The sequence below is a fragment of the Clytia hemisphaerica genome, unplaced genomic scaffold (genome assembly GCF_902728285.1).
Source record: "Clytia hemisphaerica strain Z4C2 unplaced genomic scaffold, Clytia hemisphaerica genome assembly, whole genome shotgun sequence".
In the NCBI taxonomy this organism is placed as follows: Eukaryota; Metazoa; Cnidaria; class Hydrozoa; order Leptothecata; family Clytiidae; genus Clytia; species Clytia hemisphaerica.
Window position 1 is genome coordinate 20488 of NW_027104305.1, and position 17431 is coordinate 37918.

The 17431-nt window shown below is 34.8% G+C and overlaps 1 protein-coding gene across 1 annotated transcript; it reads left to right on the forward strand.

The window, feature by feature from the left end:
• Positions 1–6956, forward strand: LOC136817452 (myb-like protein V). Its single transcript, XM_067073782.1, has 13 exons — positions 1–91; positions 246–344; positions 542–670; positions 1070–1159; positions 1383–1430; positions 1737–1811; positions 2058–2146; positions 2298–2363; positions 2554–2991; positions 3266–3414; positions 3838–3920; positions 6385–6486; positions 6767–6956. Exons 1-13 carry the CDS (start codon positions 1–3, stop codon positions 6808–6810), a joined length of 1503 nt encoding a protein of 500 aa, XP_066929883.1. The 3' UTR covers positions 6811–6956.
• Positions 6957–17431: the final 10475 nt, after the last annotated feature.

The window sequence follows — 17431 nt, forward strand, 5'->3', positions numbered from 1 at the left end:
ATGACCCTAATTTCTTTAGAGAAAGAAAACCAATCAAAGAAGGCCAAGGCAAATACATCAAATTTGCTTGCACAGGAAATCCTTGCGAAAGGTAAAAGCCATTATAGCAATATTCCAAGACTAAAAAAGGCTGTGACTTTCTTTATACAATGCAAATGGAAATAAGAACCAAGCTAGAATTTTTTGACTGATGTTGAATCAATATGGCCAATATGACTAAATATTTGTCATCTTTCTTCTTTTAGATGCAGCAATCAATCTTAATATCAACGACAAGTTGTTGACTGAATACGTGGACATTGATGATATTCAAGAAAAAGCCCAAAATATGGACAGTTCTCTAGGTAATCAATATTTGAGATATGTCACATTGGATAATGTAACAAAATGTGTATGTATGGAATATAAAATTAATACTGACACATTGCTTTAAGTTTCAAGAACTGCACCACTTTTTCTATTTTAATTTGTTATTACTTATCTTCAAAATGGAGAAACTTAAATTCTAGTACCTAGATCGTTATAATAACATTTTTTGCAGATTTCAACATTCAAAGAACAAACAGAAGTCAGTCAATAGAAAACCAAACAATCGACACAATTGACACAGCAACACAAAACCATACAGTGTTGAAACCTAAATGTCAAGCTGAAGTACCTGAGGAAAATGGTAAATTCTTCTTTTAGGTCTTTCCTAGATTTGTAACTCGCACTTTTGATTTTTCAACTCGCAATTTTAATTTGCAACTCACACTATTGATTTTTCAACTCGCGATTTTAATCTGCAACTCGCGATTTTAATCTGCAACTTGTGATTTTGATGTCTTAACGTGAAATTTTCAACTTGCAACTCACACTTTTATTTGGTTAAAATAGCAACTCGTAACTCGCAACTCGCATATTTGATAGCAACTCGCAACTCGTAGGACCAACTCGCAACTCGTATGTTAAAAATCCACTTCCTTATATATGACCAAAGTCTTTTCTCATACAGTTCGTTCTTATCGAAAAAAAATATTTGTGCAGTATAACTCGGAAGATATCAAATAAACAATGTCATTACCTTAAGGGATCTGGTTTACTCCAAAGACGACCAAAAGACTATGTGATCAGCGCACCAACACATTGAAACTGCCAAGTCCAGTATTTTCTGAAAAAGGTAATGATAAAATGGTACAAAATTGTTGAAATAATCCAAATATCAGTTATTGCTAAAGGAAGTTCTATTAGGGATCCAAAATATATAATGCTCTGAGGGAGAAGAAGTACATTGCCAATATTAAGCATAGATAATTGAACAATTTCTAAGATACACTATGAACAGTTTGAAATATTATTTTGATAGCAGCTTAACAAAACCAAAACTCTTTCCTGTTCATTAGTTTCAGATAATGAGAAATCCCCAATCTACCAGCGCCTGGAACCAAAAGGTACACAATCTTATTTCATGGCTTGTAAAAATAATAATATTACAACTGTCTAAATAGGGTTGTTTTTGTTTGATATTTGGACTTTTCCTGACGACTGACACCAAATCAAGCTGCATTCCTTTTCAATCTTTAAGCACTTCAAAACCAAACTAAAACTGATATGTTTGTTGTAACTGTTTTTGTTTGATTCATGTACAATTAGTTTTGAAACGACTTTTAAAGACCTTTAACTTCTTTAATAAGGTAACAATAAATTATCATTAGTAAGGGAATAAGCATATGACAACAAATCTTTAAATTTTATAGCTAAAGTGTCCTGTACCAATTGCAGAACTGTAATGGCTGAATTGGAGGAGACCAAAAGAAAACTGAAAGAAAAAGGTCAGTTTACACCACTTTAATCACTTAATAAAATTTTTGATATTGCTATTCAATAAAAGTTGCATCATGTCCATTCATTTTTTCTGATTTGCTTAATTGTTAAAATTATGTAGAACTTTAAAATTGCAACAATGAAAACTAAAACAAAAGTTAATCATCCGAATGCTTAAACATCTCAGGGCTGGTTAGGAAATCAGCGATAAGTAACACCTTTAAGAATGTAACAATAAGATTATCTTCTCTTAGAAAATCAATTGAGACAAATTCAAACCATGCTGGTTCCTGACATTGTTTCAGCTGTTGAGAAATTAAATCACTTTGTGGGTGGAGACAAAGTGAGTTTTTTATTGAGTGTTATAATTGTTATCTTAAAAATTGAATTTTCAAAGATTACTTTAAACTGTTTCAAACTTTATTTTCAGTACTTTGAGTCAATTCATTGTAAACTTAACAAGATTCCTAATAGCAAATCTCATATTACATTAGGTTGTCGATGAAAGCTTGGGAAAATCTTTCTCAAATGACGAGCCATTATTGTCAACTAGTCAACAGGTGAGAATGACGCGCCTTAATTTCATAAAGCTAAAAATTTGATTAGGAAGAAACTTGGATCATGATTCAAATTGTGATTTTTCTTACACATGATCCTCAAATATTTGCACTAAGTATGTTCCCTCACAAAGTTTTTTATTTGGTATTGAAAATAATGTTTCTAGTCTGTACTATCAAAAATGTTTTTTAGAGTATGGGGTGCATCTCACCACAATCACACAACTCCCTAAAGACAAAATCATACTTCCTGACACCCAAGCTAAAAGCTACAACATCCACACCCAAGACAACACCCTCCTCCATCAATAACTCCAACAAAACAGCATCATCAACATCCCAAGTTAACAAGCCCATCCAAACACCATTGTCAGTCGTCAACAAGCCCACCCAAACATCATCGTCAGTCGTCAGCAAGCCCATCCGAACATCATCGTCAGTCGTCAGCAAGCCCATCCAAACATCATCGTCAGTCGTCAGTAAGCCAATCAAAAAGTCACCATCCACTTTATGCAAGCCCATCCAAATAGCCACAAATCATAATCAAAATTCAAAACCAATAGAAAGCCAGACAGCAACCAACCAATCAAGCCTAACTTCAAATAATTCATCTAATGATACATCAACCGGGGTGAGAAACTTTCGCTACTTTTAAACGCTAATCTCAAATGTCACCCTCATTTCAAATCTTTTAGATCTCAACCGTCTAAACCTAGATTTTAAGAAATACATTTATTATGATTTTGTCCGACAACCAATATTTCTTTGAGGGCACTTCCCATAAAACACTAATTAAACTTGTCTTTCACACCTTTCAGACAAGCACCCCTGTAAGATATAAATTGCTATCTGAAACTTGATACAAAACATAAAAAATCAAATGATTCAAAATTTTCTCCATTCAGTTAAAACAGCTGGGCGATTGCACACCACACATTTTTTTAACGGACATGGAGATGACAAGAATTAGAGCGAAAACAAATAACATGGCATCTTGGCGCAAATTTGTAAATTTAATCCTGGGTTTAAAATTTACAAAGGACGAACTTAAAAAGTAAGCAACAATTTTTACTTAATATCACTAGGAAGAGTCACCCATATATCTAATTCATAGAAGGCTACTGAACTACAATGTCACCTAAAATAATGAAAGGTTTCCTAATCATTTTTGATGTTTCTTAGATGTTTCTACATGAGGTAAATAATGTTTGTCAAAAAAATAATTTGCATTAAATTGTTCAAAAATTGATTGCCAACCTACCCATATGCAGATCATTATTTTCTGATTTATTTAAGTAGAGTCATCTTAGGGAGATAAATAACAGCCATTTGTTTATCTCTAGTCAAACCCATATTGAAAAAAAAGAGTAAAACCTGGGGCAACAGGCTTGTCAACAGCCAAGGATTTAGAGATCTTAGTTGACAAATGCAAAATTTAACTCAAACTTTAATAACATTTTTAATTTTCATCTATTAGAAGTTCAGCTTTAGGATTAGCAGATAAAAAGACCGGACGAGTAAGACCTGCATTAAATCCATTCATCATTAATGAATTATCAAGTAAGTAAAATACTTTCCTCTACCAATGACAATTGAAAATTGAAAATATAATTCCTTTATGTCACCTTTATCCTACCTTAAGGGAAGAAATTTTCGCGGAATTTAACTAAATTCCGCGAAACACACCAGAATTGTTAAACCGCGAAATTAAATTCCGCGAAATTCGATTTTTTTCTTCTTCTTTCATTTTGTTGTTTTTGACCGGGTATTACCAAAAAAGATGGACACAATTGATTTTTAAGCATTACAACGTGAATTTTTTATCAAATATAAACAAATATAAACAACTCCGTGATGCTTAAAAGTTAATCTAAGTTGATAAATTCTTCTCCATCGCGAAATTAAATTCCGTGAAACTTTTAAAATTGGCTCATTCGCGAAATTAAATTCCGCGAAATTTGCCATTTTGAAACTCTGATTTGCGAAATTAAATTCCGCGAAAATTTCTTCCCTTAAGGTTATTCAAGCTGATTTTCTGATACAGAAAAGATAAGTCAAATTTAACTAATTGTCCCAATTTAATTTAATTTAAGAGAATTAAATTTAATTTAGACATTAAGTTCATCCTCTAGCTTTGCTGAATTTGAAATAGCAGTGTTCGCCAGGCCTGTAGGACAATGAATAATTTTGTCTCACCTAGGAAGGAAAAGGCAATTTGTTTTTTTAATCTTAGCTTTCTCAATTGTCATTGAACGCATAAGAAAAAAATATATATTTTTAATCACCATTGTTAATATTCAAAACAAAAATTTATTTTGCAATTTTGATAACTTCAATTACAAAGGAGCCCCCCCCCCAGCGGATCCTCAATTCACGCAATCACGCAATATTTTTCGAAATTCACACATTCACGCAAATTTTCTTCGAGTTTCACGCAATCGGAAAATCTTTTAGGAAAAATCAGGGAAACATTGGAAAATCGGGAAAACTGCACATAATCGGTAGAAAAAATGGAAAATTCATGTATTCACGAACAAAATAGCCCAGATTCACGCATTCACGAAAAAGTACATTTTCACGTTCACGCAAGTTTTCTCAATTCTCACATTTTTTTTTCAATTTTCACGCATTCACATAACCAGACGGTGTCAATCGAACGAATCGAACGTCGAATCAATCGAATGCAATTGAACGCAATCGAATAATTGAAATTCGATTGTCGAACGCAATCGAATCGCAATCGAATATTACCCAGGATTTGCTGTTCGATTGCTTCGATTACGTTCGATCGTATTCGATTACGTTCGATTGATTCAATTGTATTAGATTTTATTCGCTTTAGTATGGTACTTAAGCGCTCAATCGCAATCAAACTCATCGTACATAATAGTAATCGAACGATATCGAAGATTAATCCAATGTAATTGACAATCAATTGATTGAACCAATCGAACATAGTCAACAATCAATTGAACCAATCTAACCTTACTCGAACGCAATCGAATATTACCCAGCAATCGGCCATTCGATTGAGATTCGATTACGTTCGACAATCGAATCGCAATTATTCGACCGCGTTCGATTACGTTCGATTGGTTCGATTGCGATTTTTGTTCGAAGTTGTTCGATTGACACCGTCTGGACATAACCGAAAATGTCCATTCACGCAATCACGCAAACCGCTGGGGGGGGTGCACATAGTGTACTGAAAGTTAGGGCCACAATCACAAATTACTGGTGTTCGCATTGTTTGAGGCAAAAAAAAAGTGAGCCAGTTGGTCAGTGAAAAAAAAATATAAAAATTGACTTTCAAACTATGACTTAAGCAGAAATCAAATTTCTTGCCATATATTGGAAAAGCCAAGATTTTCTCATGAAAAATCTTAATAAATGCTACGGAAATCGTGAATTTTTTCAGAAGCAAACTGCTATGGAAAATCCATCCACAGGGGGGAGGTAACGGGTTATAACTTAAACCGCCCAAATATGGCAGATGAAGGGAAGGATAAAACTGGATAAAATTCAACAATTATGTAAGTTTCCAACTCAAAATAATTGGAAAATTAGGAAAAATTATCAGTCAGCTGGGCAGCGTGAACACAAGTTACTCGCGATTGTGGCCTTAGGATGCTAGTGTAGGCTGTGAACATTTCATTTTGTGGCTTTTTATTGCTACGTTGTTTAAATCTAAAAAACAGCCCAAAGTTTAAGTATCGTGCTCCCTTGTTTGATAGCCCGCACAAACCTTGCATTTTCGTTGAGTTATTTTTCTCTGAAGAAAGTCCAATCACATTTTCCATGACACGTTTGAGTATGAACAATTCTTCCTAGTTTCATACCAAATCACTTAAAATATTCCTTTTTCATAGCAAAAGCATTTATAGTAATTTTGCTGAGAATTCATTTTAGTTTCTTCTCCTGGTAAGTAAGCATATAGGTTTTGTACTTTCAGAAGTTGACAGAGGACTAATAAAAATAAAGACTTACCTGAATGATTATTTATCATGATTTTGCTCAATTTTAGCATATACAACAAGGAGGTGGCCATTTGGTTCAGCAGGAGGATGCAGAGAAACTGATGTTACCAAAGTCATCAATGTCAAGTGTAACACTGCACGAAAGCCACGTAAGTAGTTCATTGTAGATGATAAAAGAGATTTTTGTAGATTGCTGCAGTTTTATTAAAAATTGGAAATTTCTGACTTCGATTCACGGCTTCGCTTCTTGGGGAAAGAAGTAGATCACGTTTGTTTGTTTTGATCAATCGTTCCATTTTGTGTACTTTACAGAATGTTTTATAAAGGGTCTTTTACATAACGCAATAAAAAGTCTAATGCACAATGTTTATTTTGCCGAACAGTAGCGCATTTTCATTGGCAGTATACGCGGGATTTTTTCTCTTTCAGCTTCAAGCAAAAAGTCGAACGCGGATGACGAAGCGGAAGAATAACACCGCCCGCCTCAGAAACCACCCGTCCGCCCGTGAGATCGCGGTTTACCATTCGTTTGCCTTATCATTTGGTCTGTAATTATTTTTTTAAGGAGATTTCATTCTCTTTTTATTAATTCGTGAATCTCAAGAAACTTACAGTGAAATTAATATCGTTGTTCTTTTTTTTGATCACCTGAATGGTGTTTTTTATTCTGGAACATCGGAAAACATCACATACTAAAACTTCGAAAATTTGCATACTTGTATTTGATTATTGAATGCATACTAAATCAAGTATGCAATTTTATTGAATGCATACTAACCAAGTATGCAATCAAATTAAGTATGCATTTTATTGAATGCATACTAACCAAGTATGCATTTTTTTGAATGCATATCTAATGCATACTTGCAAGTATGGTTTGTCTCAAAAGCATTCTTGATTTTAGTATGCAATCAAAACAAGGATGCAAATTTTCAAGTATGCAATTCCTCAAGTACGCAAATATTTCAAGTATGCTTTTTTTGCATTCTTGGATTTAAGTATGCATTTGAGACAAAGCATACTAAAAATTTGCATCCTAAATGCATTCTTGGAACATACTTGGGCATACTTAGATTTTTTTCTTAAGGGTTGTTTCTATGGCTGGACTACATAATTATTCAACAGGACGTCCTCTTTGAAAAAAGGTCTATTCTTGGTATCATTCTTATCAAACAAGTTCATCCATCAAACTAGAAGTTCAGTAAACATTACAATCCTTTCAATCAAAAAAGAAGCCAAATTATATACATTTTTACACAACATATGAAGCGCATGCAAACTTTCTCTTCACTTTCTCATATCCATCATTAAAATTTTACAACATCCATCATTAAAATTTCACAACTTTATTACGCTTCACGTGATAAAAATAATTTGCACACTTAACCTGGTTTCCCCTTCCTTATTTATCAAAAACACACGCTCTAGGCGCTAAGAGGCTGCACGCCGTGACGGCCAGTATGGCGGTCACATTAGATTCAAAAGGAAACTGGGTTCTTTTTATTATTTTCAGTTCTCGGTAAAAAGGTCTACTAAAAAATTCTTTGCGTGTAAAATGTTGTTTTGATTTGGGTACCGTCGACTGCTCTAACTTGGGACGATTGGTCAAAACATGGGACTGTGCATATCTGGTCTGTATTTTCACTTACTGTAAAATTGAAAGTGAAATCGTGTATTTTTAAATACGCCGTTCCTTAACTCAAATCAAATGACTTTGGAGGTTCGGTGAAATGGTGGCAGAATTGCCGTTTCAAATTTTTAGATTTCAAGAGAAGCAAATTTTTAATCTTTCTTCAACAAGATTACTTTAATATAATGCCAATTATGCATGTAAGTTTTATATTACTACTTCCTTTTTGCATATGTTTCGCATACTTTCTAAGGGAATTTTACACGGGCAGACAATCTCAATTGAACGGAATCGACGATGGAACCAGTCGAACCAAATCGAGAACGCAATGGACCGATTGAAATTCGATTGTCGAACGCAATTGAATCTCAATCAAATATTACCGCAATTTTCAGATTCGATTGATATTTGATTGCGTTCGATTGATGTTCGATTGCGTTCGATTGAGATCGTCTGGAGCTGATTGTCTATTTTTTGCTGCCATCTTTGTTTTGACGGTTAGAAAGCAGTATGGCCCGATCAACAATACGCTTTCGAACCGGGCAACGTCATAGTGTGCAAGGGGGTTCCAGGTCCCACCTGATCCTAAAATTCCCACCTTCAGCCCAGACTCGCAGATCCCAGCTAAAAACAAAAAAAATATACTAATTCGAGGAACAAAACAAAATTTCTTTACCGTAATATGAAAATGCAATATATTACATATGTTTAACTTTCGATTTGCCTATGACCTACATTAGGGGTAGAAACCAATCAAGTAGTCAGACGGCTTAGAAGTAAGTGTGAGTCGTTAGATATAAGTTTCGCATGAAATTATGGCTAATCCTCGAATAAGAAGTTTTGGGGAAAATTTGACCCGATAACTACAATATTAGTATAAATAAGTGAGGATCGCCTACAAACATAACTGCAGGGAGGGAGGGAGGTAAAATATTTCATCCTGTCAGCTTTCAGTTAGAGCGTCGACTTGAACAGGGAGATGTGATGGCCATTTTGAACATGACGTCACATGGCTATTAGACTCTGCTCAGCCATTCAAATACTGTATATAGCGCTTATCAAATAAAAGTTAAACCGCAATTAAACCTGTGTTAAATCCAAAATATATTAATATGTCTATTATATACATTTATGAAATATATAAAAAAAATATATCATAAAATCATAAAATCTGAAAATAAGAAATTTTACTTTAACTTTTTCCAAAACACCCAAAGTCCCACCTAAAGAAATTTTAACTCCCACCTTAACTTGTTTCTCCCACCTAAAACCTGGAAAACCCCAAATCCCACCTGAAAATTTTTGACCCAAATCAGGAACCCCCCCCCCCCACTATTCTAGGGGGGGGTGCACACTATGGACGTTTCCTGACAACAACAACAACAATCGAACCAGTCGAACAACAATCGAACCAATCGAATTTTGACGTTCCATTGAGATTTGATTGCGTTCGACAATCAAATTTCAATCGGTCGATTGCGTTCGATTTGGTTCGACTGGTTCGATCGTCAATTCCGTTTGATTGAGATTGTCTGGCCACGGCAATTCGGCGACCATAATTTTAGCATACAATTCAATACGGTGGATGGAAAGGCAAAAAGGTCTATGGAACAGTCATCAAACTTTACAAAAGTTTTCTCAGTTCGATAGGTGTTCGATTGGGTTACGGTAATCGAACAGCTATTGTTCGATAGGGTTTGATTAAGTTTGATTGGTTAGATAATCGAACAGTTCAATTGACACTCACTGCCACTAGAAAGTACGAAAACGTTCGAAAAGGACACGCGAACATGCGTATGTTTGTAATGAACACTTCAATGGCTGTTACAAGCATCCAAATGCTCGAAACAAACATATTTAAATCGTTGCGATTAAAAACCAATCGCAACGATTAAAAAATATTCGAGACTATGATTAAAATGCTCGAAGCGAGCAAAATATGCCTGAGGCGATTAAAAAATGTTCCATGGGACTAAAAATTGTTCGAAGCGATAAAAATTTGTTCGAGGCGAATGAGAAATGTTCGAGGCGATTAAAAAATGTTCACAGCGATTAAGAAATGTTCGAGGCGATTAAGAAATGTTTAAGGCGATTAAGAATTGTTTAAGGCGATTAAAAAATGTTCGAGGCGATCAGCTAATGTTCGAGGCAATTAAGAAATGTTCGAGGCGATTAAGAAATGTTTGAGGCGATTAAGAAATGTTCGAGGCGATTAAGAAATGTTCGATGCAATTAAAAGATGTTCGATGCGATTGAAAAATGTCCGAGGCGATTTAAAAAAGTTCGAGGTGATTGAAATATATTCGAGGCGATTGAAGAATATTTGAGTCGGGCAACATCTTTTAAAGCAATTAAAAAATGCTTCAAATGGTATAAAGATGTTTAATGCGATGTAAAATTTACTCCGTGCTTGCACTTTCATTAGGGCACTTATTATAAGCGACTGATTTTAGTTCGTCCACCCTCACTCACGAAGGCTTCTGAATCGAATTAGTCATGACGACCCCTCTAGCTCTAGGTATTACCTACCTGAAACTATGTCAGCGTGTTTTTTTTTTTTTTTTTTTTTTTTTTGGCGTCTTTTGATCCAGAAGTGTTGCTATGGTTTTGGTTAATACATAACAGATAATCAAAGCAAAAGTAAAGCGTAGACCCTAAAAAAATAATTATGCTTTGAGAGGAAGGGATGTTAGGCTACATTACAAGAATATTAAAGGCTCTCATTTTCAGACAAAACTTAAGTAAAGTAATAAGTATTAATAGAAATAAGCGAGTCAAAAATTTGTTTCAATTTAATTTAAAAACGAGATTTTACTTACACGCTTTTTTTATAAAAATAGTCAAAAAGCAATGTTCAGTCAGAAGTAGACTCTAGTCTAATGTATAAACTGTTAAAAACCGCCCTATGGCTGTCGATGATAGAATTTTAATGTATTACGGTATCTTTAATTCGAATTAACATTTGATTCTTATTTTTTTATTCTTACATCACATCAGAACAAAACTCTAACGAGACATTTTTTTTACTCTATGGAGGTTCTGTCAAGGTCGTCAAGCATGTGAAATTCTATCTCCTAATTTTTAATTTTGAGGCATATATTTTCTATTCGAACACCCCTATGTCACACAGACCCAACTGGAAAATTGCACTGTGACCTGACCCCGTTGGATATTGAATGGAAAAAATTGCACCTAAAAATATCCCCTGGCATTTTTTAGCGGCAAACAATAAATTTCCTATTCCCTTTTGGATTTCGATAGAAATTTTTAAGACTCTTCAACTTTCTTAACTCTTTTTCTTTAGATTTTAAGAGGAGCTGGAGCTGAAGTTAAGACACTTCGACGAAGAAAGTCAATTTGGGAGATCATTTACTCTACTCAGCAGATATCAGTTTTAAACTGGGACAGAACAGTGTGAAAAGTTTTCTTTTAGATATCATGGCAGTTATTTTATAGTCGAAGGTAGCTGTAAAGATTTGGGGTTATTTGGTAAACAAAAGAGATAAATGGATATGTACATATTTTCACTGTTTTGGTCAGGATAGTCCCTTAAATAAATCGAAATTTTCTCAATCAAGACCTAAGTAACTTTTCCACTTGCTCTGTTCGTTTTTATGTTTTGATATCATCAACCGTCGAAACACATTAGCATCAAAAATAGTCGCTCAAGGAGATACTTGATTGGCATCATCTCAATTAGTCAAGATTTGGTATGAGACATTATGTCCTTCTTGCAGCGCCTCCAGAGGATACAGAGTCTACCTATATACCTGCTACCGAATTTCTATTGTTCTCTTTAATTGGCAAACCAGTTGTAATCCGAATTAAAGCCCCGTCAAGGAGAAACCCAAATGAGACACTTTCTATAGCTCAAGTTTCTTTTCGAAAATTGGTTGCACTTTTATTTATGCAGTGTTCAAGTGTATTTATACAATAGTACTCGTTATTTTATACTTTGTAACTATCTTAGTTTATCTAAGTTTATGGTCTTTACTGGTCGTTTTAAAGCATTGTATACATTTGTTAGAGAAGTGCCAAAAAGAAAGAAGTTTTTTTTCTTTATACTGCACTTTACGGACAGAAACTTTCGCGAATTATGATTTTAGCAGATATTTCCAGGATAAAACTTTCGCGAGGTCTTTAAAATGTACCATTTTTTTGGTAACAAAAAAAGCGGAGATAAAGATATAATAAACATAGGTAAATAGAGCAAAGACGTTAGGTTTAATTTCTTACCTTTCTTGCCAAACTTTCGCAAAAGGAAAAGGGGTATCCCGAAAGTTTCTGCCCTTAAAGTATAAGAAAGAATACCTTATCGTGGCGAAAAGGTCGGGGCCGGCCTAGTTTAGCTACTCAGCAATTATGAGAACTTCTTCGGGGAAAGTGTTCGCCAGCCTTTCAAATTTCTAGTCAAAAGTTCGGGTTAAACCTCAAAACTCAAAAACTATAACATAATTTTGAGGATAGATCAATAATATAACTTTTTAAAAAAATAGTAAAATGCAAAAGAAAAAATTAAGATTTTCCTTTTTTTTTCTGAGAAAAGAGCCAAATTGACTCAGTGGTCACTATATCGTCAGAATCGGAGAAAAAGTGCCCAAGCTGAGATGTGTCATCCTGCCCCGGTGGAGGGGGGGGGGGTACTAGGGCAAGATGGGTTACGGGGATGCTCCGCTGGTCAGGGTACCTTTTTTAAAGTCCAGGAGTCCCAGGTAGGGTCACAAAAACACCAAAATAGATAAATCAGTCTCTCGTAGGGTGCCTATTTTTGGAAAATTTGGGGAAAAAGTAGAAAATTTGAGAAAATTTTGGAATTTCAGTCCCATTCAGGGTCACTTTTTTCGCAAATTTCGAGTCCCACGTAGGGTTCATTTTTCGAACCCCAGCGGAGCACCCCCGTTGGTTGACAAGGGTAGTACCCCCGGGCATCCTGTCTGATGTTAATTCATCCTTCCTCCGAAAAAACTTGACCATTTTTTTCCGAGAAAAGAGCCAAACTTACTCCAGTTGCCTTTGAAGTACCTTATCGGGGAAATGAATGTCGGGGGTAAGTGACAAAAATTAAATTTTGAGTGGGTGTCGAAACTTTTCCCCGACGAAATTTATCCCGGACATTTTATCACCCGACAAAACTGTTACCAGATTTGTTTATCCCCGACCAAAACTTTTACTCCATTTTTTCACACAACCACAATTAAGGTCATAATATATTGAGAATTTTGGTTATTTTAACGTTTTTCAAGATTTAAAGTTCTGGCGAGAAAGTCGATTTTTGGCTATCTTTTTAATTTAATCGAATATTTCAATTTGGGGGGGGGGTTGGCAGACTTCCAGGCTATATTCTGAGTCTTATTGGACTATTTTTGAACTTTTGGATCCTCAGATCCTAAGGTCCTAAGTCTCATGTTAAAACTCAGAGTTAAAACTCTACCCTTCCAACCTACTTTAGAGCACTTACAAATCGATTGTGGTTCAAAAACTTCCCGGTGGATTTCCCTTTTTTCTCAAATATTATGACCTTGATTGCAGAATTCAAATCCAAATATTTTACGCCTTTATTATTATTAACCCAAATTATTGCTTAAAACGTCAAATTACAAGATCTATTTTCGAGCTAGTGAAGGAAATCATTTCATTTGGACAATTTAGTCGGGTGCAAGTGATGAAATTGTAAATTTGGTCGGAAAAGTGACGAATTTGAAATATTTTGGTCGGGGGAAAGTGACGAAAATGCCTCTAGTTGACGAAATTTCTCCCCGACGAAAAAAAACCCTGACTAAATAAAACTCCAACATTTTTTCCTCGATAAGGTAAAAAAGTAAAAGTACACGTTTTTTTTTTATTAGAACACCTAAAATTTGGCTGAGCCTGGATGTGCTAATTTTTTTAGCAATTTTCAGCCTAAAATGTTCTTAAATGCGTTCTTAATTTTTCAGACTACTCTAGATCGACAATATGATACAAAATAAAGAGCACTTAAATTTGGACAATATTCGACTCTCGACTTTTGAAGATCCACCCCTAAATTCGGTTAAAACTGCTTAAGAAGGGAAAAATTGTAGTTTCTCGTCATTTTTTTCCAAACTGAGGCTGGGCATGTTCTTAATTTTTCGACGAATTTCAGCCTATATGTTCTTATAAACTAGGTTCTAATAAAAAAAAACGTGTAATCAAAAATCAAAAATTTCTGAGGCCTCCACGCCTGACCCGAATATTGGATTTGCCTGTAAAAAATGTCTTTAAGTTGGGATCCGGGAGAATTGAATGATGGTGAGCGACGGAACTTTCTATGCACGTTAATTTATTCACATTAATCAATCGTCGTTTGACTGTAGTTGGTGAGGAAAGTAGACTAAATCTTTTTCTCCTCATTATTCGCTTCTTTTTACTAAAAATTATTTGTAACTTTAGCATTTTTGTAACAAGTGTTTTGGTCATGCTTTAATTCCCTGGAGTTTCCCTGACTTCAGCATGGGTATCGTGTATAAAATTCCCGCCCGAGAGTTACCCCCGTCTCTATGTTTTTGAATTTTAGAACTTGGTCGGCCAACGCCAAACCAAGGTTGTCTAGCCCATTTGAATTGTTGGTAACAATGGTGGTTTAAATGACCAAAATCAGATAATGTTTGATTATCTATCTTTTATTTAAAAAGGACTTTAAATTTGCGTATTTCATTCCATCGCCATCGATACTTTAGCCCAGTTCTGCTCTCTACGGAGAAATAGAAGACAATGCAGTGTCATTTATAAAGATAAAATACGCCGCTACCGAGAAACTTTTTTATTCCTTTTTTGCAACATTTCAACGAAAAAGAAGACATTCCAATACAGTCAAACACATAATAGAAATTTCCCATGCTCTAAGAAAAGTGTTTCTCGATCTTTCGTTTTTACTTTGCAAGAATGTGTAGCGTTTTCGAAGGGTTGAAATTACACTTTGACCCTATTTTTTTGCCTAGAATTTTTTCCATTGCATTTGAAATATTTGACTAAAACTTTTGAAACTTCTGGACTTGCTTACAAATTAATTCAAAAAAAAATTAAAGAATTCCTCATTTCCTCATGTCAGCCACAGCGGTTGTTTTTCAGCGGTATTCGCCCAACCGCCAAAATCCAAAATAATGACCATAAAATCTGAACTAGTTGTCAAAGCGATTTGAAATTTAATTTTTATGATATAAAATGAGATCTATAAGAGGCCCCACCATAGTTGGGGCCGACCAAGAAAATTTTGAAATTTAAACCCTCTAAACTGGCTAAAATGAACATGGAATTACGATTCAAGTAATAAATATAATTTTCACGATCACGCTGAACTGCAAATTTCACACCATCACGCCTAAAAAAACTCGATTTCACGATCACGCCGGCACTTCATTTTCATTTTTTTTCAAAATTTCACGCCATCACGCCACGAAAAACCCTCTATCACGCCATCACACCAACCGCTGGGGAGCCTCATATAGGACAAGACAGCATAAAAAGATTTCAGTAAAAGTACTCTGCCTGCTTCTTCATTTGATTCACTGGCTAAAGCGTTCTTACCAGTGCACTGAGACCAAAATTTGCAAAGAAGCTAAATAAGATATCAGGTCTCTTTTCTTTTTACTTTAAAATTTGTGAAATTAAATGATTGAAAAGCTTGCAACGTTTTCTCTTCTCGAAAGAAGACATTACAATATGTCATCAAACACGCAAAAGCCGTGATTCAACAATCCCATAGCCGTATGACGAAGCAGCCGGCGAAGCAATCTATTAGAAATGTGTTCTTATCTTCTAGAAGACTACATAATGTTATCATTAATCTTTTTATACAAATGACGTGTTCTGATGTCTAGAGCCTTCATCGCCCCTAAAATTATTATAGCTTTATCCTAAATCGCGATGGAATTATCAAATAGAACTTCCTTATCGATACAAACCAGTCTATCGATGAAGAATCTACAGTTATCGATCAAAGCTATCAATAATTTTACTATCGAATATCGAACACCGTTAGATAATTTACCTCTTTCGATTAAATGTATATTTCAATTAACCCCTATTTCAGTGACACGTTGAGAACTCACTATTACATCACTCGTAGGGATAAACTGGGGTGCTAAACCTGGTGTGATATGAAGGGCAAACTTATTTCCGATATTTCAGACGCTTTAGGGCAAGTGAGGTTTTCAAATTTTAAATTCTATTATTAATAGCTTGATATCCGAGTAAGGATTTTCGAAATTTATTCTTTGTGTCTGTAAAGAGAATTTAATGCTTTCCTCCTTGACAAATGAAACTTTATGAACGTTTCTCAGTCGAGACGATTTTTTCTGTGATTTAAGGGATGTTTCAAACAAAAATTAGATTTCCCATTCGCTTTCCAGTTGAAATCGGCGATAAAAAAATTATGAAATTTATTTTTTTCGGCTAGAAATTTCGGATACTTTAAACAATACATGAACAAAGGTTGATGTAAAAACGGAAATTTATGCTATTCCTTTCAGGAAAATCAGGATAGTAACTTCAAACAATAAATTCAATGAATTTCATGATGCACCTGATGTATCTTCTATAAAATACTGAAATAAGAGAGCGACCTTCTAAACACGAGGCCGTTATAAGTGAAAAATTAGCCAATAAAAATAAGTCACAAAAGTCAATCAAATAATAAGAAAATTAAGTACATCAAAGCGAACGCTTACAGCGCGTGCCAAAAATAAAGAAAAAGTAGAAAATTTCTTGTAAGAAAAAATAACTGTAAAAAGTGAGGTTTTTACGGTGAAAAGAAGTTTTGGAAAATCCCAAAAATCGCAAAACTTTTTTTCGCACTGATTCACCCCTCAAAAATGTATTCAACAAAATCACTATGACTTGATTCAAAGAGGGTGGGTCTGAATAAGTCCTCCTCAACCGAGGTCTGCGGAAACCCCAATGACCAATGAAATAAAAGAGTACAATTTTCCACATAATTTAATCAAGGAGATAATAACGACGAATGAGCGAATAGTGGGAAATGACGATCTAAAAAGATTCGTCGGTAAAAAAAAATCGTCACTTGCCAAAGATTTAGTCAAATTTTAACCGTTAAGGAATTGAGTACTTTGTATCAAAGCCACAGATATCTGTAAAGCCCGAAGGGCTAGATTTTATCGAAAAGTGAAGCCTAGGTTTGGAAGGATTTCCTACCAAAGTCACGTGACTAAAATATGCAATTTCACCGTTTTGAGGTTGGTAGGAGATCCTAATTAGGTCACGTGACATTGTAATACAATTTCAGCGCTCGACCAATCAGTAGCTTCACGGATATTCGAAAACAATAGAAATTATATTTCTTACGATCTTAAATTTTTTTGCCTGCAATGGCTTAAAGCACGACATCTAGCCGTTCGGGATTTATTAATGTGTGATTCGAGCCATATCTAGGCGAGGGAGATTTATAAAAACACTACGATGGAGTGATATTAAAAATATCGTTACCG

Coding starts and splice junctions, on each gene's coding strand:
- LOC136817452 (XM_067073782.1), top strand. CDS start 1: ATGACCCTAATTTCTTTAGAGAAAGAAAACCAATCAAAGAAGGCCAAG. Junction 345..541: donor AAATATGGACAGTTCTCTAG/GTAATCAATATT, acceptor CATTTTTTGCAG/ATTTCAACATTCAAAGAACA. Junction 671..1,069: donor TGAAGTACCTGAGGAAAATG/GTAAATTCTTCT, acceptor CATTACCTTAAG/GGATCTGGTTTACTCCAAAG.